This window comes from Ictalurus punctatus, chromosome 18 (assembly GCF_001660625.3).
Source record: "Ictalurus punctatus breed USDA103 chromosome 18, Coco_2.0, whole genome shotgun sequence".
NCBI classification, from domain to species: Eukaryota; Metazoa; Chordata; class Actinopteri; order Siluriformes; family Ictaluridae; genus Ictalurus; species Ictalurus punctatus.
Window position 1 is genome coordinate 20,729,117 of NC_030433.2, and position 27,839 is coordinate 20,756,955.

Below are 27,839 nucleotides of genomic sequence, written 5' to 3' on the forward strand. Positions count from 1 at the left end.
TTATCAGACAGTAGTGAATTTTTGTCCAAGTGCAAGGGTTAGTAGATAACAACCAGTAACTTCAACTGTGGAAAAAAAAAATGAATCAAGGCATATAATTTACAGACTCTGGTGTCTTAGACTGCCGTTACTGATTACCGCTTTGGGTGATTAATGATCTGATTATCTAATCTTATTACTGTGAGAATATGCTATTACTATAACTTCTGTAGGCATTTTGCTTAAATTGTGTGGTGTGATCAGTTAGTTTAGCCACATTGGTTGATATATAATAAACTAATTCAGCAGTAATAATATAACCTATATTGTCTGTGGAAATTGTAACACACATCAAGCTTAATAAATGCACAGATATCAGCAACTACTACACCCTACAAAGTTTCCAGAGAATCAGGATGTTTTTGAAGAAAATGTTTTTTGCTTCATCCTTATATCCAGAACATCCATCCATCCTTCCATCCATCCATCTTCTACCGCTTACTCCTTCTTCAGGGTCGTGGGGGAACCTGGAGCCTATCCCAGGGAACATCAGGCACAGGGTGGAGTACACCAGGGTGCCAGTCCATCACAGGGCACAATCACATACACATTCACACACCCATTCATACTCCAGAACATACAGTTTCTCTGAAAATAATCAGGCAAATTGTATCATTGTAAAATGTAAACAAATTCTGTAAAAGGGAAATATATATATATATATATATATATATATATATATACTGTATATATATATATATATATATATATATATGTGTGTGTGTGTGTGTGTATATATATATATATATATATATATATATATATATATATATATATATATATATATATATATTATAGAGTTTGCATGTTCTCCCCGTGCTGCGGGGGTTTCCTCCGGGTACTCCGGTTTCCTCCCCCAGTCCAAAGACCTGCGTGGTAGGTCTGTTGGCATGTCTAAAGTGTCCGTAGTGTATGAATGGGTGTGTGAATGTGTATGTGATTGTGCCCTGCGATGGATTGGCTGGGATAGGCTCCAGGTTCCCCGTGACCCTGAAAAGGATAAAGCGATATAGAAGATGGATGGATGGATAATACGTAATGTTATACATATACAAGATGTGTAGGGGTATAAAATCTACCATATACAAGAGTTTCTCTGTGTCAAGAAAAACTATGAGTAAAAATAATAATAATAAAAAGAATACTAAATGGAATGGATGTGTTAGATAAATAAGTGGATATGAAAAGTCTACACAGCCCTGGAATTTTTTTTTTAGGGTTTTCACAGTCATGTTCAAAAGTAATTCTCATACAATGTCATCAATGAAGTGATTGTGATTAACAGTAGATCCTAGTAGACCGGTGTTGAAGTGGTTTGCCTTTTACCTTAAGGGGAGAACTTTTTCTGTTCATGTTTCTCATCTCATGCACAAATCTCTTTTGGTGTTCCTCAGGGTTCCAGTTTGGGACCTCTTTTGTTTGCTCTAAATATGCTTCCTGTTGGTCACATCATTCAGAAACACAACTTATCATATCACTGTGATGCAGACAACACACATCTTTATTTTCCTGTAATTTTAAATAACAGCTCTTCTTTATGCGAATAAACTGTTCTATGCTTTTGTTATTGTTCCAGTTATTCTGGTTGTTGGCTTTGTTACCTGGTTTCACAAGTTTGGATTTTGATCCCATCTAAGTAGTTTGCTGATCACCTTGAAGCATTTTTTTTTTTTACCTTGAACTTATTTCACATTTTGGATTGATGCCTGTACTTAATAAACTTCACTGGCAACTGCACCTGTCTCCGCCACCTTTTTTTTTCTAATTGTTTTACTAGTTACTTTTTCTAACATTGCTCCTTTTCTTCCTGACACAGTATTGCAAAAGCTATCAAATAAACACAAAATGTATGTAGAAAAATTTGTCTAAAACTTGCACAGTATTTCGTATATGTACCAACTCTAGATGTTTTTTTTTTTTTTACTACTATAGCTACAATAGTATATTATATAGGTGTATTACTATTATAGAGAATAATCTTATTATAGAGGTATATTATGACTATGTTAAATGCAGGCAGGTGACAAAGAAAAAAAAACAACATTCTGTATAGATGGCTCTAGTTTTTCACATGACAGAGTTTATATGGACTGAAAAGTTGCTTTAACATGGAAGTGTGTCTGATCTGTGTGACATCCGTTCAGAAATTCACCCTGTGGGAATTGGCTTTAACACACAGATCCAGATTCTGTGTTGATTTGGAGCTGTTGTGGATTAACAGTGCTCAGGTTCAGGAAGAAGGTCACCTGACCTTTCCTAGACGTATCCCTGTTGATTTGTCTTAAGTGCCGAGGTCTACAGTAATGCAATCTTGTTTGGGTGTGACGCAAGTATAAATACTACCTTAGTGAAACATGTTGTTAATGTGCACCCAATGTTTACCCAAATTACAGATGAAAAGTAACATGTGGGCATTGTTACCTCACAGCTCTAAGGTCCTGGGTTTAACCCTGAGCTCAGGTTCCTCTCTGTGTGAACTTTCACGTGTCCTTGCCCATATCCGTGTGGGTTTCCTCCCGGTTCTCCACTGGTGGATTGACTACACTAAATTAGCCATAGGTGTGAATGAGTGTGTGAATGTGTGTGTTAGTGGTGCCCTGTGATGGTCTGAATGCTCTCGCCCTGCACCCAGTGTTCCCAGGATTGGCTCAGATCCACCCTGACCCTGTCCGGTATGAAATGGTTACTGAAGATGAATGAATGAATGAATGAATGAATGACGTTCCGTGTATGCAGACTCAAACCTAGACTTTTTAAAATGTTTATTTCTGTACAAACTTGCTGTATCAACTCCTCCAAGTTAGCATTTTGGTATTTTTAAACCCTGACCTATTTGTAATAGCATGAGGATATACAGTATTTATGATGGAGAATATATAACACTGGATAAGGGCATCTGCTGTAAATGTAAATGTAAAAATGTGAATGCGTCATCTTACGTGGGTCAGTTCAGTCATAAATCCTCACGACTTAACTCGCTTAACGCTTAACTCAACTTATTATATGTGTATAACAAGGCATAAGATATAAATCGCATATATTTTAACCCGGATCAGTAGTTCTATAGTGGGTTTTTTTTGTTCTTGCAAAGTGTTACTTACTGGCAGAAAGTATTTTTATTTTTATAAGCATCTGCCAAGGCTTAACAAGCGTGTCTCAATTCCCTATAAACTCTTCAAGAACAGAACTTTCGTTTAAAAAATATTTATTGTCCCCAACACAATTTTCTCCCTGATGCCTTCTTTGTCCTCTGCATCTCTAAAGCGCTGGATGAGTCTTCTCATGGCAGCGTACTAAAGGAAGGTGTCAGAGACCTCAGCAGGCTCCTGTGGAACGAAAGAGGAAATTTGTGACCCTCATAAAGTGTCCGACAGACATGCATTCATTATGAAGACGTCACTGTATCACAGAGACGTGCTTTATTTGAAGTCCAGGTCTGTGATAGGACACTCTGGCGTAGCCTGACCTGATTGCAGGACGGGTTTGAACTGTCCCGCCAGGCAGATTTCCTCCTGTTTCTGCCGCACAATGCGCTGGATGGCTGGGGGCAGGCCGCGGGGGTTACGGGAGAACACAATGGCGTAGCCGTCATCACAGGTGCCGTCGTCTTTCAGTGTGCGGCATGCGTAGGTGATGGCGTAGTTGTCATAGTCGGTGTCGATGATCCAGTAGTTGTCACCTGTGTGAATGAACCATACTTTTATATCGATCCCAGGTTCTCAAAGTAGGGATTGTGGATATCCAGCATGAACACAGTGCTGTTGAATTATTCCCAGATTCCGATTAGTCAGAAGGTGTTGATTAATTTTCTATAACAGCAGCTCTGACAGTAATGTAGCTGCACATCACAGGTTTATATTAAGGCACTGATAATATGTTATCATTTCTATAATAACAGCAAATTGGCCAAGTTTTCTGTAAGGAGATGTTTATTTAACGTTTATAGAAGTAGTCTCCAGTGCTAGCGTTTTGTAACCATAAAGCTAAAGCTAAAGCATACATATAGAATAAAAGAATAAAAAGCATGCTGTGCCGTGGTATAAATTATTTAATAAAATACTTCGGAGCGTATAAGAAAAATATCAACTTCCAAGTGTTTTTTTCCTTACTAATTGAATGCGCACTTACATTAATACCCAAAAACTAAAAACCAAACATGAATTGATTAATTTAAATTCAAATGTGATGCTACTATAACTAGGAAAGGTGATTTATGAGTTCTACTTACGTTTATAAGATATTATAAATGTCTAACACACTGTCACTGGTTTGGGGTTCTGTAAGTGGTACGTCTGGTGATGTACAGCACTGATGGCTCAATATATATATATATATATATATATATATATATATATATATATATATATTATAATACACACATAAATGTATCTGCCTAATGTACTTAATATTAATATCACATTTATATATAAAAAAAAAATCTTTGCTGCAATAATACAGTCGGTCTTTGGAATGTTTTCGAAACTTAAACGTTACTCTTTCTGGGTGCAAAAAGTTTCAACGCTCTTGAAATATATGGTTGCACAAAGGGTTTTCCAAGTGTTGTACTTGGAATATTTTCTAAAAGTAAGTGTTACTTTTTAATGTGAACGTTATCCCACCTCCACTAGACAGGTAGCTGGCCAGACCCTGGTAGTTCATGAACATCTTGCCAGGTGTGGACGGATCAGGCACCGTGTACTGGGCAGCCATGTCAGCACACACAACCCAGAATCTGTACACACACACACACAGATTGCTTTCTAGTTAGCGCTGCACTAATCAAATATTTCTGCTAAAACCTCACTTTTAACCTTTTGAACTCACACTCCGTGGGTCCAGACTTACATTCCCCACTCTAGACAATCTACACACCTTTCCAACAGGTTTTACTGTAGTTACTGACTAATCCGTAGCAGAAACAGAATAATATGCGTGAACATGGATAAATAAGCTAGAGGATTTAGGGGTTAATAAGTGCAAAAACACTGTATGTATGTTGTTGCTGTGAGGATGCGTAAATTTTTATCTCTTCAATCGAATTACTTCCTATCTTCGGTTTACAACTGTTTGTCATTTGAAATGTCACTGGTTGCTGTTATTCTTTTCTTTCTTTCTTTTTTTTTTTTTTGCTAGGCTTTGCATTGAAATTGTTCTTCAAAAGCAAATACTTGTCAAACTGAATTTAATATACTTCCAACATTCCATTATCAAGTCCGATACTGATATGAGTCCGATACTGATATGCGGCATCATATCTGCGCTTCTCTATGTCTAGTTATTCCAACCAACAACTCATCAATATGTACTTTTTCTGCATATGTCATGCTGTTGACGTATTTATCTTGTTCCTCACCCACCCAAACAGAGTGACGCGACCCTTGGAAGATGCAGTCATGGCTCCGTCTTCTCCGATAGTGTACTCTGCAGAAATGTTGTCCTGCAAGAAGAGTCCTTCTGGATCTTTCTTCTGCTGGGCATACCACTTTCCTGCATACTGACAAAACGAAAAAGAAGTCGTAATCACCAGTATCAATACTACAGTTGTGCCGTTTTGTTTGAAGACAAAAATGCAGTTTATTACAGAGGAACTACAGAGTGCAACATCTTCCATCCTTCATCCCACAGCAAAAAAACAAATGAAACTAACCTCTTTGTAACAAAGCACTGACACCAGAGACTCCTTCCATAAATGTTACATAAACATCTCCTTACAGAAAGCGTCACCATCATCAACAATTATACTACTGTCAGAGGCACTGTCATAGAAAATGAATCAACACCTTCTGACTACTCAGATTCCACAATAGTCCCTTTCCTTATAAACCCGATCTGTGGACTCACTTTTTTCGGGTCAAAGTCCTGCTTGACAGTGAAGCTGTCCACCACACAGGAAGAAGACCAACAGCGCTCAATGTAGGACAGGAAGACTACCAGCAAGGCGAACCTGTAATATTCCATCCTATACAACAACGAGAGAGCAAATGCTGTGCTTATATTCGCTTGTTCATTTCAGTCTCATAATCTCCTGCGTCACCAGTAATGCTTTCCTAAAGAGGGAATTCATTCTTTAATGCATGCATTTTAACAGTATAAACATAAGGTAATATTTAACCTTATCACGCTAATAATAAAATCACAGATCTTACCTTTCGTGTCGAAGTTGAACGGAGTTAGAGTTTATAAATAGCGATTGGAGCGTTTTCCACTTCTCCACCAAGTTTCAATGTTTCCGTAGACCAGTGGCCTCTTTATACCAACTCCGCAGACGGGCTTATTGATGATTTTCACTTCTTGTTACTAAATAAGGTGCTTAGCTTAATCCGGTTGTAGAAATCCTCTGTGTAATCTGGATTCTTGGTTGAACCCGCCCATGGTGCCTGTAAAAAAACAAGTCAGGCTTTATGTAACACGATAAGCTGTACTGATGTAACAAGAAACAACTGATAATAAGTGAAATATGCAGGAGACTCTCTGAAAATGTTGTGCATATGTGTTTATTAGACACGTATGTGTGTTAATATACGATCTGGGCCAGTGGTGGTGTTGAGTTTTTTTTTTTTTTGCATCTAAATTATACCAGAATAACTTTGAGTGTATATTGCTTTTCTTTCTAAGCAATGGCTAATCAACAGTTTCAGAACAAATGATCAGAATTTCCTAAAATTGTTTGGTAACACTTTATTGGACGGGTGCCTACATATGAACTTCATAACACACTCATAACCATTACATTAAGCTTTTATAAAACAGTGTTAGATGCTTCATGAAAGGCTTATGTCAGACCTTGTCAGGTGACATTGCAGGTTTTATGCGATATGTCACATAGGAGTTCATAAAAGTTCATAAAACATTACATAAATCTATTATTAAGCAACATTGTACAGTTTATAAATATATATATATTTGTCAGATCTTGTCAGGTGACATTATAGTTGTAAGCAATAGCTCAGATTAGGAGTGGAGACAAAAGGCCTCTCATGATTGATAGGCAGTTAGATAACATTTGAGAACATGAGCTTTGGGAAGTGTTGAAATAAGTATTTGTCAACTTTTTGAACTGTTTAGTTAATGTCTGTAGGAATACAATGCCTCTGGAGGTCCGTCCCATTTATTAAAACTTTTATGAACTTAAGAGGCATATATGCCGATGTTATGAATGATTTTGATGCCGTTAAACTAAAGTGATATTATATTTCCCATTCATTACAATGTCATGAAGCACTAATCCTATACAATGTACAGCTTCTGCAGCTTCAGAAGAGGAAGCTGTACGTAGTGATAAATGTGATAATAGGTGATAATGTGGGTTCAATTTGAGATCTACAAGCTTAAATCAACTTAATTTTACCTCGTTAGTCATATTGTTCACGATTCTTATCAGTCAATTAAATGACACAATTCTTGGGGATTATTTTTTTGTAATCTTCCATCAGCCATGTCTTACAAACTTCTAATGTTACTTTTCACGCATGGACAAGGAGGAAAAAAAAAAAGATTAACCAGTACTATATTGTTTTAACTGATACTTTGACTGTGATGTTGAAAAATTCTTTTTTTCAAGACTTTACTTTGACTGTGATGTTGAAAAATTCCAGTCATATCATAATCAGTCATAAATGACCAAGCTGGATTACAGCACTGCTGTTATTTATATGAATGATGCCGACAAAATGCCATAAAAGGCTAAGCTCACAGAGAGCTGAAAATGACGAAACACTGAAAGAGAGGACCCGAAGCACGTTGTATGCTAAATCTTCCACTAACGCAGCTCGGCCATCGCGGCACGCCAACTACTATAGACACGCTCTAACTCTTGCTCCTTTAATTGAGTGCCATTACTTTTCTCCCAAGTGAATGACTAGTCTTATTTGTTTTTATTTTGTCGCTTTCGTTCAGGTCATTAATATGAAATGACTGAGCTTCACAAAATGTTCATTTAACTGATGTGTCTAATTGAAATGAATAAGCCTTTTAAGCTTAACAGTGTAAACCGTATATATAAAATAAATGCTAGTACAAAGCTATTAGTCGCTATTAGCTTATCTTACTTGTTAGCTACATTAGCTTTGTAGCTCTAGTGTAAAACTGAAGAATCAAACCTCAGACACTAAATATGAATTGATGTGAATTAAATATGTCTTGTGCAATCGATTAAATATGGGTAAAGGGGATATTATGTGCATGCATATTTTCTGTTTCCAATCAGTATTTCAATTGAGGGTTCCTCATAATTTGGTTTGATCCACTATGGTTCCAGTAAGCAAGCAAGTTTATATGATCTTAATCCCCTTTTACATCATTCCTCTTAGTGTGCATCCACAAAAGTCCTGTTGTGTGTGTGTTTTCCTCCTTTTCTGTGCTGGCTAATCCCCATACACACTGGGCCATGTGATTGGTCCTGGACTTCAGACAGCCTGTCCCAAGTCACATGATTCTGAGCTGAGCACTTTGGGGCTACTGCTGAGTGAGCACACATTCCCACGGGCAGGGACAGTCCTCTAGAGCTGAGGCTTTCAGTAAATTTGCACCTCTGCGTCCGAACGCTTAAAGGCCGTTTGCTCCGGCTCCCTAGTGTGTAGAAAGACGCAGGGTTTAGAATCAAACTGTTTCTCGTTTCGGTGGAATTGTTCCAGTAAGACACAGTGGGCCTCATTTATCAAGCGGATGCAAACAAATGTATTCATAAATCATTCACAGTAGGAGTTTACACAAAAAAATCTAGTATTTGTGGGAAAATCCAGTTCATTGGGACACACGGCTGAGAGCTCGTGAGTGGGTGTACATTTATGTGTAAGGAGACTCACTAATGTGAACCTTGACTGATTAGCTTCAAACCATATAATTGGTGATGAGTTATATATACAGATTACTCAGCAAAATCACCAGTGTTGACTTAACACCCTACAGTGTTTATGTAAGTCCATTGGACCCAAATAAACACTCTGGGTGTTAAGTCAACACTAGGGATTTTACTGTGTATGCTATTAAGTTTAAATAGCTCATTTATTTCAATAACACACCAATTTAATGAATGCTTTGTGAAACTCATATTAACAAATTCATATTAATGATTTGAAAGAAAGCAGTCCAAAACACATCCATAAACGAAGTCAAATATGACTAGCCATTCAGTGAAGATGAAAGCAGATAGTGCTGCAATGGCTGAGTTGCATTTCGGGAAGATTTAGTACATGCTGCACTTAGGAGCTCTCTTTGGGTTTTGCATATTATGGACATTTAAAGCCAAGTCCGTTTTGCTGTTAATGCACTAGATAACTTATTGGCTGATTGGTGTATTTCAACATATGCAAGTAAGTATGAGGAAAATCAGTATTAATGAGACGTTTTTTTTTCATCTGCCCCGATTTTTTTAGTTCCCTTTTCCCCTTCACACTTTGCCAAATAATCGATCAATGAGGACCAATGTACTGGTTAAAATGTAGTGTTGAGGAAGGCCTGGAAATGAAATAAAAGTTTGGATCTGAGATCACTGAAAGTCTATCCAAAGCCAAATGTCTAACCATTTGTCCATGCAAAGTGGATTTCATGTACAGTACATAATTTACCAATAGGACAGCAACGGCTGTTTATGGATGGTCGTTTCTTTCCATTTATCTTTTTGTTGTTGTTGTCACTTTAGCAAAACTTTAACATGTCTAAAGCTAGCTTTACATTGCTTAGCAGCCCTGTTCCTACAGTGGGTGGGGTTACTTTTCATTCCAGAAAAATGTGAACAGAATGGTTCTCAAAGAGGGGACAGCTGAGGGGTCGCTGAAGCATATCCAGGGATTGCATTATTATTATTATTATTATTATTATTATTATTATTATTATTATTATTATTATTATTATTATTATTTTCCTTTTGTTATAGTGGTGGAAATCATAGATAGATAGATTGACAGAAAGATAGATAGGTACTCTGTTCAGAACTTTACTGATCCTTGAAGGACATGTTTTGTTGCAGTACAATAAACAGCAAATTGCAAGCAATCAGGCAATAAACAGATTACACAGATTACTGTCATAACAGTGGGTCCAGGCAGACGGATACAAAACACCTAGAACAAACCAAAACACAGGGGAAAAAAAAAACTGGGAGACAGGGATCTAGGCTAAACTAGGACAAAAAGGAGCTAGGATAAAACTTGAAAAAACAAAAACTATACAATGGACAAACAGCAACGGAAATCTCAGCCCCGCATGTAAACACAGGCACAAACACAAACTTAATGCTCCAAAAAAAAAAAAAAAAAAAAAAAGAAATAAAAGGAACACAGGGAACTTAAATAGGGAGCCTAATTGTAAAATAAAACAGAAGTGCATAATTCAGGGAGGAAATGCAGCAGGTAACAAAAAAAGTTGTTTAAAAACATTAGTGCCCTCTAGTGGTCTGGGAGGAATTGTCCATCGTGGCCATGACAATTACAGCACCTATAAAGCAGTAAACTAAGTAAATAGATAAAAAATGAAATGCTAAGAAGCAACAAAATAATTTAGTTAGTTAATTACATTTTTATAGCGCTTTTCTGTACACTCAAAGCTTTACATTGCATTGGGGGGGTGGGTCTCCTCAACCACCACTAGTGTGTAGCATCCACCTGGATGATGCGAGAGCAGCCATAGTGCACCAGAACGCCTACCACACACCAGATATTAGTGAAGAGGAGGGAGTCTATCCATCCATCTTCTATACTGCTTATCCTTTTCAGGGTCGTGGGGAAACCTGGAGCCTATACCAGGGAGCATCGGGCACAAGGCGGGGTACACCCTGGACAGGGTACAATCACACACCCATTCAGCCTACCACGCATGTCTTTGGACTGAGGGAGGAAACCCCCGCAGCACGGGGAGAACATGCAAACTCCGCACACACAGAGCCATGGGAATCGAACCCCCAACCCTGGAGGTGTGAGGCGAACCTGCTAACCACTAAGCCAGAAGAGGAGGGAGTAATGTAGCCAATTCAGAGATGGGGATTATTAGGGGGCCATGATAGATAAGGGCCAGTGGAGGAATTTCTCCAGGAAACCTACACCCCCAGTTATACCCCTACACTTTTACCATAAGTGTCCTGAGATTTGAATGACCACAGAGAGTCAGGACCTCGTCTCACCCAAAAGAGAGTGCTGTTTTTACAGGACAGTGCATACAGCACTATACTGGGGCATTAGACCCCACACAAACCACAGGGTGAGTACCACCTGTTGGCCTCACTAATACCACTTTCAATAGTAACCTTAGTTTTCCCAACGAAGTCTCCCATCCAGGTACTGGACAGGCTCAACCCTGCTTAGCTTCAGTGGGTAACCAGGTGAGAACTGCAGGGAGATATGGTTGGAGATATGGCTCTGGCCAGTACAGTAAGTGGTTGTAATGCAAGTGATCATAAGGTGACTGTCATTAGAACGTGTGCATATGAAAGGGCACGATTATCAAGCTTATTATAATTATTATTGAATTCATACAGTTGTTTGACTTGTCACAACAATGACTCAAAAACATATAGGCCTATATATAATATCAACATGAGTCTAATGTCAATTTTACAAAGAATATGTTCTGATGGTGGAAAGTTCGGGAATAAAAAGCACACATCTGCTCTGGCAGAACTGTCAGGTCATTAGGAAGTAGGAGCAGTGGCTTTTATCTTTTAGACTGCTCTTAGATGGATCCAGCTGTCACAGAACTTCAGATATGCAATGCAGCCTGTTCTGTAGATCCAGTCACTGGCGTCTCTGCAAACTGCATTCTGCTGCCCCCTCCTGGACACACACTGCACTGCACTGCACTGACTCCAAATGTAGTCTGCGTACATTTATTACCCTGTTAGAAAGTTAGAAATCTTTAGAAATGTTTCAGGTCTTTTTCAGTACATAGGTTATGTCCATCCACACAGCAGCTCACCGGTACTTAACACATCACTGACACTTGTGCTACAAATGTGCTAACCCTGTGCTGGATGTGAGCTAACTGACTAGTTGACTGACCCACTTCTGATAGACCAACAAATCGTTAAATAAATAAATGAATGAATAAATAAAATAAGGTCTTATTTACATATTGGTAAAAATACATGTCAGCTGTAATAAATATCAGTGTATATAGGTGCTTTAATATTTTGTTAACAATTTAACACCCTAATGTGGGTGAAGCAAACTGACTCCACTGACAGTTTCTAGCTCTCATTATCTAATCAGCAAACTGAAACAAATCTAACATTATGTTTTTCTTTATATATATATATATATATATATATATATATATATATATATAACATTAATAGTAATCTCAAATGTTTTATTTATTTGGTTACCCAACCCGACTACTCACTCATACTCACACTTATAGACTTATGGTGTATTTTACACTGTTTATATTATCTTTTCGTTCTGTATTATTATTTTTATTGATGTTATTGTTGTTGTTAAGCACTTCGTGGGTGAAAAATTGAAAGAAAAATTCACTTGCTTGCTTTGCTTTTCTTTATTAACAGGCTTTGTGCTCACTGCAGCTCACTATAGGGAGGTATGAAGCTATTAATGTTGTAATAATCCTCCTGACCTTTTCCTTAAGATGTTTACCGACTCTTTATATAGATAGGCTATGTACTTCAGATCTGAATTTAGGGATTATTGGTTATGGACATTTTTTTTTAGCTTATCTTTTATTTACACTCCATGTATATAACTTGGGAGAAATATTGTGCATGAGCCACAACTATAGCACTTATTGAAGCTTAGCATTTATTTGAATAAAATAAAATAAATAAAATACTGTCTGTTGTACATTGACAATGAAGTAAATTTGGACATGGATTTTTTTTATTATTATTATTTTTCTCTTTACTGATCTCTTGGTGGCAGTGAGGATAGGACCAGGGTGCTGAGATAATCAGCTAGTGGCCTGGCTGAATAGGACTTAGGCATGAGGAGTGTGTCTTTAATAAGAACGTAAAGAGCTTGCGGAGCAGCAGCCCGGGAGAGGAGACGAGAGACAGAGCAAACATTTTTAACTTCGCCTTTTTCTTTTGAGGCTTTTTTTTAACTGACAAGTTCTTCACAGTGACAGTTTTCTGTAAACACAAAGAAGACAGACTAGAGAGGATAAAGACTTAAATAAGTCTGTTGAGGCAGTGGACCCCAGCTTTGCTGCTGATCACCTGATCAGTTTTGCATGAGCAGATCCTTATTCACCTTCAACACTATTAGGGAAACACCTTGCTGACGGTTGGCTAGGACGCCCCTGCTGCTGCAGGTATCACTGTCAGTCCCTCTTTTTCTCCACAGCTTCATAATTATGCATTGCAAAATATAGCTTTTTATTATTTTTTTTTAAGTTTTAAGTCAAGACCAGATTTGAACCTCGTTTGAACCTCTTGCGGTGCTTACAAAGCGAAGATGAGCATCAAAAACGAAGATGTGGAGAAGTTTCTAGATGAAAACCAAGAGTTCACGAAGAGATACTTTGCAAAAAAGCTCAAACCTGGAACTGTGGCATCCATCATGAAAGTCCCAGAGTCCAAAGTGGATTTGGACTCTTTTGGGATGATGTGTCAGGTGGAGGAAGGCGCAATATTCTTCGATTTGATCAAAGAGATGCAGGAGAACGTCAACATGGAGAAGGTGATCTTCAAAATCCTGAAGCGAGTCAGTGCTCTGATCCATGCTGACCGATGCAGCCTTTTCATGTACAGACAGAGGAATGGCATCGCTGAATTGGCCACTCGACTGTTTAACGTCAATGCTTCATCAAAGATGGAAGACTGTGTGGTTCCACCAGACTCTGAGATTGTCTTCCCTCTTGATATCGGAATAGTCGGGCATGTCGCCCAAACTAAGAAACACATCAATGTCAAGGATGTTAAAGAGGTAAGACGTATATTTAAATTTTTGACATGTTTATTTGACATTTTTATTTTCTTTTACAATGGAACACCATGACGTATTGTTTTGTTTTTGTTATATTTGAAATTGAAAAGACAGAAGCGCCATTGGCCATCATGCTTGTAGGTACAGGAAGTAGAGGAATAATTTAGACCTGCTAAATCCTCTTGCCATAATCCAGTTATTTCAATATGTCATGACCCTTTCTGGCTTGGGGATTATTTCACCTATGGCATTGTATATTGTGTGTCAGCAAAAAAAGTTAAATAGATCAGGTTTGTATATATATATATATATATATATATATATATATATATATATATATATATATATATATATATATATATATATTTTTTTTTTTAAAGTTATTCCAGCTTAAACATGCACTTAAAAATGCATTAAAAAAAAAAATTGGTCAGTGTAAAAATATTTCCTGCACCACTGGCTATCAGTGTATGTGCATTGATAGGCTATTCATAAAAGACCACATGTAAAGCATAATAGGCATAATAATAATAATAATAATAATAATAATAATAATAATAATAATATTATTATTATTAATAATAATAATAATAAATTATAATTCTCCTTGGACTAAACACACAAGGTTTCTTTAAGACTTTCTTTAAGACTGTAAAAAAAAAATAAATAAAAAAAAAATTAAACTATTCATTCCAGAATAGCTACTTCAGTACGTTTGTTGATGAGCTGACAGAATACACCACCCGCAACATCTTGGCTACTCCCATCATGAACGGCAAAGATGTGGTGGCGGTCATCATGGCAGTCAATAAAAATAACGGACCCTATTTCACAGATGAGGATGAAGATGTGAGTGACTCACTGCACAGATAAGCCTAAACCTATATTTTTCTACCTGTATAAATGTCTTAAGTGTTAATTTGGTCACTTGCTGCTTAAACCTGGATTGCTGAGTAAAGTAAATAATTAATCAAGGTAGTTTAAGGTTCTACTTTGTGCTAATGACCAGAAGGTTGTGGATTAAAATTCCCACACTGCCCGAGAGCCACTGTTTAAGGCCTTTAACACGGCCCTTAACGTTCAATCTGTACGCACTTGTTGAATTCGGCCTCAGTGTCAGTGTAAAGTCTTTGTTTTTCACTCACAGCTTTTTTTAAAGTATCTCAAAGTTGGCACGTTGAACTTGAAGATTTACCACCTGAGCTATCTGTACAACTGCGAGACACGTAAAGGCCAGGTGAGTGTGTCTTGTATGTTCTCAGACCCTCTCAGCTAGGTCTGGGCATTTTAACAACATTATCTTGATATTGTGATCAATTGTGTCAAAGTGCTGAGATGTCATGGGCATCATAAAATCTTCTAAGGACATTTTATTCCGTAGTGTACTCAATAACGACTACAGACGCTGGAAGCAGGACGCACATGTTTTGATCTTTAGCATTATAAAATAAAAATAAAAATAATTAAAAAAAACAAAACGTCTTTTTGTAGACATTAAAGTCAATTACTAAGAAAGTTTTTTTTTCTACAGATTCACTACTGTTTTGCACTACTAGTTTGCAAGCAAACCTATATATTGTTAACGCAACAAACTTATGAATCATAGAAATACAAATATTCAAGTGTTGTGATGTGAGATTGTTGTGATGTTTTGTGTACAGCTGCTTTTGTGGTCCGCTAACAAAGTGTTCGAGGAGCTCACGGATATCGAGCGTCAGTTCCACAAAGCTTTGTACACAGTACGGGCATACCTCAACTGTGACCGCTACTCTGTCGGTCTGCTGGACATGACCAAGGAAAAGGTGCATCCAAATCAAAAGTGGAAGTCTAGCTATATAAACTATATGAGAAGGGAGTTATGAAATAACTGAAGTCTGGGAGAAAGGCCACACCTAAAGCGCCCCTTCTTCCTAGTTAACTTCGTATAAATCTCTCCGTTGCAACCACTGGTGATGAAATTTGTCCTCTCCTCACCTACTATTAAAAAATTCATACTCAAAAGTCTTAAGTTGGAGGTCGGGCTATCTGCTGTCCTCACAGTCCTGCCCACGTTTTACATTTACTTGAGGGCGTGATCTGCACCCATGAAGTCCTTCCTTCTCATTTGTCAGAGTGTCCTGTTGCCAAACTTTAAGTTGATATAAATGAATACATAATGGTTCAACACATGGCTTGGGTCTGACTCTTCTTTCTCACATGTGGTCTTGGACAGGAGTTCTTTGATGTCTGGCCTGTGTTGATGGGAGAGCAAGCACCATACTCTGGTCCCGTCACTCCAGATGGGAGGGTAGGTGATTTAATGACTCTGATGTTTCACTTCTGGTCTTATTAAAATTAACATGGAATCTCATTTGTTTATTCTCATGCAGGAAATCATTTTCTACAAAGTCATTGACTACATTTTACATGGAAAAGAGGACATTAAAGTCATACCGTAAGTTCTACCTATGGCTACATGCATGTAGAAGTAAGGATTATTAAGATCTCAGTCTGATATAAGCACGACGTTGATTATTTTCCTATAGCGGCGCATCCCAAAGTGTGTTATTCCTCTCATACCACAGTGATTTACAAATGCCAATATTTATTTATTGTTAAAACAACACATCATACTTATTTATTTATTTATTTATTTTTATCCATTTATAGTATGCCCGTAATGTTGTGGAATGTCCACGAGACAAGTTCCTGTTATCACTTACGTAATAGCAGCTATAAACAGTTGTTCCCCCATCAGCTCCACTTTTTTTCTGTCTCTTGAAGTTAATAAGACAAAAAACTTATCATGTTGCAGAGCAATTGCAAAAAAAAAAAAAAAAAAAAAATGCAAGCACCTTCTTTGTCCTGAAGACGTTATTCCATAAATTCTAAATACATCCTCACAGTAGACTTCACTTTATCAGTAATTACACATGCTTTTTAATCAGTTTATGTTGAGTATCTTTGAAAGAGTTTTTTTTTTTTTTACTATAGAAAAGAACGAGCACATAAACCATAAACTTGAACATAAACCTTTTGATTTGTAGCTGTATTACTATCAGAGCTGCTGTTATAGAAAATGAATCTTCTGAATTGAGAATTCAACAGCAATGTTCTCTTTTGTTTGTTTGTTTGTTTGCTTGTTCAATAAATGATCATTGTTACAGAAATCCACCTCCAGAACACTGGGCACTGGCTAGCGGCCTACCCACCTACGTAGCAGAAAGTGGCTTTGTATGTGTAACCCTTTTTTCATTTTTTGGCACTAAATATAAAAGTCATACAGTAAATTTATTAGGCACTGAAAGCCACACTTTGTACACTTTGTTTTTATTTTCTTCACTGTTTTAGATCTGCAATATCATGAACGCACCTGCAGAGGACATGTTCAAATTTCAGGTAGACACCCAGTTGACTTTTAAAATAGTGAAATCAGGAGGCTCTTGCGTAGGACAGTGGTCTAGCTTAGTATAATTCGCTGCTCTCTGAGTGGGATGGATGGTCTTTGTGTATCCTCTGTAAATCCGAGCAATACTAGCCAATCACAATTATTATTATTTTTTTAAAATTCATGTATATAGAATAAGGCACTTAGCACTCTCCTCCTATGATGTTGAAGCCTGGGAACACTCTTCACATGGTGACATTTTGGCATTTAAAAGAAAAAAAAAGAAGTGATATTTCCCCCCAGAATTACAGGATTTTCTCAACTGAAATGTGTTTCTCTTTTGAATTCATAACAATCCGAAGTAAAGATCTAGCATTTTAAAATCTGGTTCCCTCCAAAGTGAAAACTAAGGAGACGGTGTTTAAATATTTACTTTCGTCTGCAGTACAGGAGCATTACAGACAGTATGAAAGCCAGCATCTGATTACACTCTAATCATAGCTGTGTAACACTTGATCAAAGCGTGGCATTTACTGTGTGGGGAAATCACACATAGCTAATAAGGTGTTAGACACGTTTAGGCAGACTGACTGTTTTTATCATTATATTGTTAAACCCGCTCCTTATCCAGCATTATCATTGCAGGAAGACATATTAGAAAGTAAATACAAACATTTGCAAGTCATTTTGGTGAAATATATTTACGGTGTCATAAAGTTGAGGTGTTAGGCTCCCGAGCGGTACAACAGAAAAGCGTTCGTCCTATTATTAGGACACTGCGAGTTTGAATCCCAAAGGTTCTCTGTGGCCAGAGTCTGAGAGCGCATAATTAGCCGTGGTCTTGGGGTGTGAAGGATGACGTTACTCTCTGCCCTGTCAGTCACTCCTGACACAAAACAATCATGGTTGTCTATACGCGGAAAAATATAGACGAGGGTTAGGGATATTCCGACGTTTGACAAGATGCGGTGGCTTCATGAGTCTCAGAGGAAGTACGCACTAGCTTTCACGTTCCCGCTGGTAGTTGTCATGTGATGGGGAGAACTTGCTATTTGGTTTCGGCAAATTTGACCAAATTGGACCAAAATTGACCAAAAAGGTCATGACCTTGACACTATAAATTTGGTCAGCTGGTAGAGCCAGAATTCAGCCACATCTGTTTTTTTCAAGACCTCCCAAAACATATCTCTGAGGAAACCTGTATTAACTCTTACAGTCAGAGATTGGTTGTTGTCATGCAATTGGTGAGCCTCATTTAGTGGGTGGGAATCAGAAAAGGCTTAATTGGAAGAAAAAATGTCAACTCTCAAACACCAAGTATGCACTTGTACCTTTGTGTTGCAGAGCGAGGCACTCGATGAAAGCGGCTGGACCATTAAAAATGTGCTGTCTCTGCCAATCGTCAACAAAAAGGAAGAAATTGTTGGAGTGGCAACTTTCTATAACAGGAAAGATGGCAAGCCATTTGATGAGCAGGATGAACAACTAATGGAGGTATATTTCTTTCTTTTTCTTTAATCTTGGAAAACCAGCACATTATTACTAACTAACTGCTTGTTTGCTATGTAAACACGAGTCTTGGATTTAGTGAACGCTGTTGATTTTAAAGGCTTTGACCCAATTTCTGGGCTGGTCGGCGCTCAACACAGACACCTACGACAAGATGAATAAACTGGAGAACAGGAAAGACATCGCCCAGGACATGGTGCTGTACCACGTCAAGTGTCGAGATGATGAGATTCAGGATATCCTTGTAAGACTTAGGTGCACCGTATTAAGTCACAAATAATGACACAATCTAGGAAAATAGACCGTGACATTACAGTGCATAATGTTTGTTTTTTTAAACGATAGAAAACCAGGGAGTGTTTCGGGAAAGAACCAAAGGACTGTGAAGAGGATGAACTTTGGCAGATCCTGGTATGTACAGTCTAACTTGTTAATAAATGTTATTAAAAATATAATATAAACTGGGTAACAATATTACCCCCAGCCCAACACACTGCATTAGCATAACAAAATCAGAAGGGTTCTATTCCGGTTAGATTTGCCAGTAAGATTTTTTTATTTATTTATTTATTTTTTTTACCGAAGTGAGGGTTTTTTTTGGCACATTACCAAGTTGGGACACTCAAATGAATTCCACTAAAAGGGTTTAATCCAAATAAAAAAAGTTTGTGTAACATTTCTGTCTGTCATTTTTTAAGTGCAAATTAGATCTAATTACATCTATGCAGAGTTAACTATTTCCTTCCGTATCTCGTATCTCTTCATGTAGAAGAAAGAACTTCCAGGGAAAAATAAATTTGAGATATACGAGTTCCGGTTTTCCGACTTTGACTGCACAGAACTGGATTTGGTGATGTGCGGCATCCAAATGTACTATGAAGTTGGTGTTGTGAAGAAGTTTCAGGTCCCTCAGGAGGTCAGAATTCATGTCGATTATCAGTGGCTTTGTTAACTAGCACTTTTTCTAAGATACAACTTAATACATAGAACTTAACGTTTACTTGCATTGTCTCTGTCCAGACCGAAAATCAGTTCGGAATGTGAGCTCTCAGGTATCTAATGACTTTACAACATTTTCTCTATTAGGTTCTAGTGCGGTTCATGTACTCAGTGAGCAAGGGCTACAGAAGGATCACCTATCACAACTGGCGCCATGGCTTCAACGTTGGACAAACCATGTTCACATTACTAACGGTATGAACGTCTTTACGCAACACTTTAGCCTCAATTTGAGACTTGATCCGGTGGGATCTATAATTTGGGTTGAATTATGTGTGAACTCAGACAGGGCAGCTGAAGCGATACTACACAGATTTGGAGGTCATGGCTATGATCACTGCTGGATTCCTACACGATATTGACCACAGAGGCACCAATAATCTGTACCAAGTGAAGTAAGTCACTCTCACTAACCGTGTCAGAATATGAAAATAAAGCATACACATATAAATAACTCAAGCTTAAGTTACAGTGCTGTGGAAAAGTATTTGCCCCATCCTTATTTCTTCTGTTTGAGGATCATCAGTGTGTGTTTTGGTAAAATTCAGGTGAGCCTTAATGTTCGTCTGGGTTAGCGGTGGTTTTCGCCTCACCACTCTTCCATGGATGCCATTTTTCCCCGGTGTCTTTCTGATAGAGGAGATATTGGAGGAATTTTGGAAAGTCGGCCACTTCTGGGAAGGTTCACTACTGTGTTGAGTTTTTCCATTTGGAGATAACGGCTCTCACTGTGGTTCTTTGGAGTCCCGAGTCTTTGAAATAGATTTGTTTTAACCTTTCCCAGACTAGATGTATTTCAATCACCTTCTTCCTCATCATTTCTTTCAGTTTTGGCATAGTGCGATGGTATTGGATAACTTTTTTGCTTCAATAAATCGCATTATTATTTTAAAAACCATATTTTGTGTTTACTCAGCTCGCCTTTGTTTTATCTTAGATTTTGGCTACATTTTTGAAACGGTTTAGTACGAGATATTCATAAGAAATCAGGATGGGGGCAAATACTTTTTTCATAGCACTGTATATTTTGCATAAACCACATCTGTTGTGATTTCACAGTGTCTCAGTTGTGTCGTTTTTAATACGTTGTTAGATCCCAAAATCCATTAGCAAAGCTTCATGGTTCATCCATTCTGGAGAGGCATCATTTAGAATTCGGCAAGTTTTTACTTGGAGATGAGGTAAAAAAAAAAAGAAAAAAAAAAGAAGAAGATAAAATAAAAAATGGTTGCGAAATCTTTCAGACTGCTATACAAAACGACGTTTGTCATCTCCCTTTGTTCGCAGTCTTTAAACATTTTCCAAAACTTGAACAGAAGGCAGACGGAGCATGTTTTCCACCTAATTGACATCGCCATTATTGCAACTGACCTTGCCTTGTATTTCAAGTGAGTAAACATTTACTTCATCGGCTGTATTTTTTTTTCACACTCGTTAAATGATAACTATGGTGTACTTAAGGAATGAAAAGCCTCCATGTCGTGCTGTTATAGGAAAATAATCAATGACATGGTGATGTGATGAAACAGAGTTATTGCTCCATCCTGAAAGTGGATTACTTTCCTATAAGAGCACATCCTAAAATGTTTTATATACCAAAGCAGTTTGCTAACGATTACACTTGTTATTTATTGAAGATCGACGTTAAATTCATTTATAGTTACATTTAATGTTGTGAAACATCAAACCATGTTAGAAAACTTAAAGAAATACTAACGTATTAGAACCACCATATTAAAATAAACCTGTAATTTGCAGCCGCACTAGTGTCAGAGCTCCTGTTATAGAAAATCAATCAACACCTTCTGACCAATCAGAATCCAGAATTCGACAGCGCTGTGGTATACTTGCATATAACAGCGACAGAATAGAATCAGTAACCCGAAGAGATTTTTTTTCTAGCACCAGCAGTTATGAAAATGACCATGTGTCCTAGTTTGCAAGTCCCAATTATGAAAAGGAAAAATTCGGTTGTTATGTTCCTCCTAATTATGACTTCAAGGGACATTCATATGCACCTTTTAGATTGGAAACTTGTATTTATGATATTTCGGATTTTCACATACGAAGGCATATGATTAATTAAAATCTTGACTGTTTCAAAATGACCTCTATAATGTGAAACAGGAAGAGGACAATGTTCCAGAAAATTGTGGATCTTTCTGAGACGTATGAGGACGAGAAGAAATGGGTCGATTTCCTTTCTCTGGAAACGACAAGGAAGGAAATTGTAATGTGAGCGCAAACATCGCAATGGGTCACAAATATATAAGCATAAAAAAAGAGATACTTCAATTGATGGCGTGTTTTTACTGTTGCAGTAATGGCTTTTTGTTCATTTTTTTTTGTTTTGTGGATATGGCTTTGCTTACATGGAAACAACAGGGCCATGATGATGACTGCTTGTGATCTGTCAGCCATCACCAAACCATGGGAAGTTCAGAGCAAGGTGAGTCTGTCTGGATGGAGTAATCTCGTCAAAACAAAAAAGTTCTGGAGTTCAGATGTATAACTTTTTGTGTCTACCCAGGTGGCACTCTCTGTAGCAGCTGAATTCTGGGAGCAGGGTGACTTAGAGAGGACTGTACTTGAGCAACAACCCATTGTGAGTCTCACATGCTTGGCACCTTGTCCTACAGTGGTAGCATTCCTTAGATGATCCTATTTCCTAGTCTGCAAATCATAATGAATAGCGGGTAAAGTTCGGGTATCGAAACTGTTACTTAAGCGTTAAGTCCGTCTGTATTGAATGTATTTTCTCCCAAGGTGTGGTTCAGGTAAGAACACAAAACTCACACTCGGGTAGAGACCAAAACAACCGCTCCATCTGAGACGATCTGAGCGAGGCGGTCTCAATCCGGTTCCAATTGAACTCTAGTGCGGTTCGAGTGAGAAAGTGACTCCTAATCAACTAAGTGAACCAAGCACGTTGTGTGTTTGGGTTGCAGGTGAAATTCTTCAGCAGATCAGCTGCTAAACTGATCTGTGAAGCGCAAACTGAGCCAAACGCACCAAGCTGTAGTGCTACAAAAATACCATGGGCACTAGAGATTTGTACTGATGTCATTTAGTTAGTTTAATTATGTGCTAAAGTGAAAAATATTAATACTTGGTGCATAACTGATACTTGTTCGTTCTCATTTTAGCCCATGATGGACAGGAACAAAGCTGCAGAACTCCCTAAACTTCAGTGTGGTTTTATAGACTTTGTCTGCACTTTTGTCTACAAGGTATTATTTAGGAGACATCTATAATTAAATCTCAACTGCTAAAGCTGCATTACATTCTGGTTTGAAATACCAAAAAAAGAGCTTGGAGCGCTAAAGGCAAATGAGGCAAATAAGAGTATTACATGAACATATCCTCTGCAGGAGTTCTCACGGTTCCACAAGGCCATCCAACCCATGTTCGATGGCATCCAGAACAACCGAAAAGAGTGGAAGGCTTTACAGGAGGCGTATGAGGCGAAGCTAAAGGAGGCTGAAGAAGCAGCCAAGGCGAAAGCAGAAGCAGAAGCAGCCAAAAAAGGTTCGGCAAAGACATCACATGAAATTCTGACTAAATATTTGCTTCATTTGTTATTGAAAGTGAAAAAATAGGTGGCAAACTAGGTTACATGCATCAATCAGCCATAATATTAAAACCACTGACAGGTCAAGTGAATGGCATTGATTATCTCATTACAGTAGCACCTGTTGAGGGGCGGGATATAATAGGCAGCAAGTGAACAGTCAGTTCTCGAAGTTGATGGGTTGGTAAGCAGAAAAAATGGCCAAGCGTAGAGATCTGAGCGTCAAATTGTGATGGTAAGATGACTGGGTCAGAGCAGATGATCATGGAGAAGCAGTAAAAGGATCTGTTTATCTGGGAAGTTTAAGAAATACTTCCTGGGTGAAGCTCCTTCATGATGTTGGCTGAGAGAGAATGCGCAAAGTTTCTTCCGCAATACTGTTCACAATTTAAAATACAATAGTTTTCATTCGTTTAACACTTTTCTTGGTCACTGCATCATTCCATTTGGGTTATGTCCTAGTGTTCATATCATCATTATTATGCTAAAAAAAAAAATAAAATAGTACAAAATGAAGACCTTCTATGATCAGGGATGTACAAACTTTCGACTGGTAGTGCGTATGAAATACACAATGTGACAGGGCGCATAGTGTATTTCATAGAAGAGATTATACATGGTGCTGTTTTTGTAAAAATGTTTCTTTTGCTTCAACAGCTGCTGCCAATAACCCATCATCATCGGGGTCCAAGACCTGCTCAATCTGCTAGAACTGAATGGCCATTAGAGAAGGCAAGGTATGTTAGGGATTCAACACAGCCACTGAAATGGATGGCACATGGTGAGAGTGGCCTCACCCCAGAACAGAGGGACGCTGGGAAACACTGAGCAGGACAATGTATCACATGCTTCCAGTATGCCACTAGACCAACTGGGGCCTGACAACAAATTTCTGTAGACACAAACCAAGGTGACTGAGTTTTGCCTCCGGTTTGTACCATCATTGGGTTGTAGTTTTTGGTTAAATCCATTCTCGTTGTTATGTCACATGATCACTGAGTCTTGTATGTTCTTGAGCAAATCCATAAGTGGAGTGTGTCTATTGTGAAGATTAGGCATCAAATATGATAGCTATGAGGTGATACTTGTTGCTTCTTTTTAAAGTACATATACCAGTTCTTACTATTGTTCAAGGAAACAAGTGTGTTATATGAGCTGTGTTCCAGTCTTACGAGTTGCATGCTTTAAAGGCTCCTGTGTCATTGGGCAGCATTTTACCTGAAAGGCAACCTTGGCAGGCATCAAGTTTGGGTCACATCATACATCATTTCTGAAAGCATCTGAGAATGGATCCCAAACTAGCTGCAGCTAGTGATGGATGACAAACGTGTTGGTAAGGTGTTGGTCCACCACGAACCACTAGAACAGCTTTAATTTTCCCTGGCGTAGATTGTACAAGTCTCTGGAACTGTACTGGAGTGATAAACACTGTTCTTCTAAACGATATACCCAAAAAGATTTTGGATATTTTTGATGATGGTAGTGGAGAGCACTATAAAGTCAACTTTACACTGTGCTATTTTGGGTCTGATTTTACTGTCACAGACAAAAAAAGTCGCACATTGTAAAAGAATTCTTTGGGCGTGGGATGAGACAGCCGATCTAGTGCCACTGGAACAAGACGGCTAATGACAAAATTCTGACAGCGTCAGAAGGTTTTTTTTATTAAACGATCCCGGGAAACACCACACCCATCAGGAAATGTTTTATTTTAGGAATAAAGGGTTTGCAGTGACAGTTCCCTTTAAGCGAACAAGTGGACCCAAGCCATGCCTGCAAAAATAAACGCCCCCCTCAGCATATCAGAGCCACTCTTATTTCCTTTCATTTGTTTCCCGACCGTATGTTTCTGGTATTGAACACAACTAGGCTACTCTTTGCTTAAAAGCATAGCTAGATAGCGAACTCAATATCCACAAATTAACACATTTGAGCGCAAAAATAAATGCTAGTTACAAGTTACAGTATGCAGTTCATTTATACTGTATATCCAAACTGTGTTCCTCATCAGAGTGACAGTTTGGTACTTGTTGCACTATTTTCTGGTGCTCTGATCTGACTAACAGAATGATGGGATTATCTAGACCAAGAAGGAGATGCAGATGCTGTCCAGTCCTCAAATTTGTACCAGCATAAAGAACTCAGAGAGTAGCATGTAATTGCTGCTAACAATGCTAAAAATGCTGCCTGCCTAGGTAACTGCCTTCCAGTGGAACACAATAATGGTCTCAAGACCCACAGAGTTCTCCAAAATATAGATGAAATGTATATGTAATGACCCAAAAAACAAACAAACAAGAAAAAAAAACCCGAATATGAGTGAGTAGTGACTAACAAATGTGCTCATGATATGTGCTTGTTTATCAGTCTACATCACTAGAATCATTTTAATAGCATCATTTTAATGTACTTTCTATGAATTTCCATCATGGCATTACATCAAGTGCTACCATACGTGTGCTTTTTCATACGTGTGAGTTTACACTTGTGAAGGAATACCAGTGCCAGTGGCCTTCATACCTCTACTCATATCTCATTTCTATCAACTGTCTTCTCAGCCAACTTGTAATGACACTAAACTTACAGACGTTATGGCTGTGTGTGATATCGTGAAGAGTATTTAAAAAGCAGTACAATGTCTCTAATTTTCCAGCGATGTTTAAGGAGGACGAAGTGTCTTTCCTACAGTAGGAACATCTACAAAAATTTGCAGACATCGATTGTAAATCTTAATTATGTCAATGAACCAATTTGACTACTTCAGGTTTAGAATGAAAGCATGGCATTATGGTATATTGGTATATTATGACAATTAACTTAAGCTAGTTTATTTTACGTAGAGTAAACAGAATACGGAACAATCCATTGTTCAGAAAAGGTCTTGACTTGAACGGGATAAATCAGGGGTCCATGCACCAGAGGTGCTGGGACTCTTTTGTTTTAATTAGGATTTTTTTGGTTGGTTGTGTTGCTTTTATGGGTGCTGTTACATATGCAGTGTTTAGTCTGTTTGAATGGAAACCTGGTGTGTTCTCCCACTCGGTGCAGTTCTTTAGGCAGGTGAGAACACAGCAATCACACGTAGGTCCGAGTGAGTGTTAACGTGAAAGGCTTTGGATCCACTGCGACCCTGACCAGGACAAAGCGCTTACTGAAAATGAACGAACACGGCGCTGTGTTCTTTGTGCTCAGGTGATTTTTCTGATTTATACACACACTTGGTAAAACTTTGTTTATCTTTTTTTCCAGCACCGTATTTTGGATCAAAGAAAGTTTATTTTATTTATTTTTTTTAAATGTATGATTATGTAGTAATTATGTGCAGTTTGGAACCAAATCAAATAGCAAACGCTCTGATTCAAACTCAACAAAAAGACTGATAGGTGTCTAAGCGCCCTAAAAATCCCTCTCTAAAGCTATCTCTGTATGTTATGAGAAATAAAGTATGCATTTTTATGAACTTGGAAGGTTTTCATTTTTAATTTGCTTTTTTATTTTAAAAACTATGAATGGGTTCCTTAATTCCACACCTCACACATTTTACTTATAGAATAAAATCATACTTTTTCTTTTTTTCAACCGTGTAATTACAGTTCTAGCAAGATTTGAAATGTTCAGGTATGTAAATAATCCTAAGAGGTTAAAATTCAGTTGCTCTCTAAGATTTTGTTGGTGGTATATTTTTAATACTCTCTCTCTCTCTCTCTCTCTCTCTCTCTCTCTCTCTCTCTCTCTCCAGCAGCTCTTTAATCAGAGTGTCATGTCACAGCCAAGTATGAGCAGCGACTCATGTCTAGTAAATCCTCTTATCTAATACAAACTATCAGCAGTTTCCAGTCTGCTCAGTGCTCATCTGCCAAGGTTATATTAGGAACTGCAGCTCATCTCTTAGCAAAGACAAAGACAAAAGTTCACAGTTGATGCTGTAGCTGCTGTGGTCACGTATTTAATATTTGAATGATTATGTTGTTCATTTCAATGGCCTGAATGTCGCATTATTACGACACATTATACAATATAACAATTGTTCAGATTTAAATCCTTGAAGCTGTTTTATTATTTGTTTGTATTTTTTATTTTTTTTTGTAGCTGTTGCAAAAAAAAAAAAAAAAAAATCAGGTTGCGTAAAATAATTGTTTATCACTAGGAAAGTGATAGTGATGGCTAAAACCTGCTATAAGTGTCTTGTAAAAAAAACTCAGCACTTTTTTGTATTGGACTGTGACCTGAATCCTGGGATTTATGCTAAACCGCGTATGGATTACGCAGCTGCTGTCCCTCTTTAAACCTCGGCGTTGTGGCGCTGAAGGGCAGCAGTGATAGCTGAACGGCTATCTTTACTGTTTCATAAATGGGTTAGGAATATGATTGTGAAGATTTATTATAAAATTGAGTGACCAGTTTCTATGCAGCATCTTTGGGCATAAAAGGCTAATAATAATTGTATCTATTATTTTCATTTCATACTTCTTTATTATTTTAT

At 37.8% G+C, this 27,839-nt stretch overlaps 3 protein-coding genes across 4 annotated transcripts in view; 1 reads left to right on the forward strand and 2 right to left on the reverse strand.

Moving 5' to 3' along the window:
- The window catches only part of slc26a1 (solute carrier family 26 member 1), a 269,764-nt gene that overhangs the window by 12,829 nt on the left and 229,096 nt on the right, over positions 1-27,839 (reverse strand). The window lies entirely within an intron of this gene.
- Positions 3,228-6,208, reverse strand: rbp4l (retinol binding protein 4, like). Its single transcript, NM_001201040.1, is given in 6 exon segments — positions 3,228-3,365; positions 3,506-3,718; positions 4,659-4,771; positions 5,397-5,533; positions 5,881-5,998; positions 6,186-6,208. Coding segments are annotated over 5 exon segments (591 nt in total). The 5' UTR covers position 5,998; positions 6,186-6,208; the 3' UTR covers positions 3,228-3,354.
- On the forward strand, positions 13,147-26,752 carry pde6b (phosphodiesterase 6B, cGMP-specific, rod, beta). Of its 2 annotated transcripts, none has more exons than XM_017493275.3 (22): positions 13,147-13,910; positions 14,607-14,759; positions 15,058-15,147; positions 15,572-15,712; positions 16,123-16,197; positions 16,280-16,344; positions 17,057-17,123; positions 17,241-17,288; positions 18,622-18,771; positions 18,887-19,030; positions 19,132-19,197; positions 19,556-19,702; positions 19,873-19,980; positions 20,071-20,180; positions 20,879-20,966; positions 21,073-21,173; positions 21,913-22,020; positions 22,171-22,234; positions 22,316-22,390; positions 22,932-23,015; positions 23,157-23,313; positions 24,014-26,752. In XM_017493275.3, the coding sequence occupies exons 1-22, from the start codon at positions 13,440-13,442 to the stop codon at positions 24,064-24,066; spliced, it is 2,565 nt and encodes an 854-aa protein (XP_017348764.1). In that variant the 5' UTR covers positions 13,147-13,439; the 3' UTR covers positions 24,067-26,752. The 2 variants fall into 2 exon arrangements, with proteins under 2 accessions (XP_017348764.1, XP_053544000.1); XM_053688025.1 differs by having other exon boundaries at positions 23,157-23,271; positions 24,032-26,752.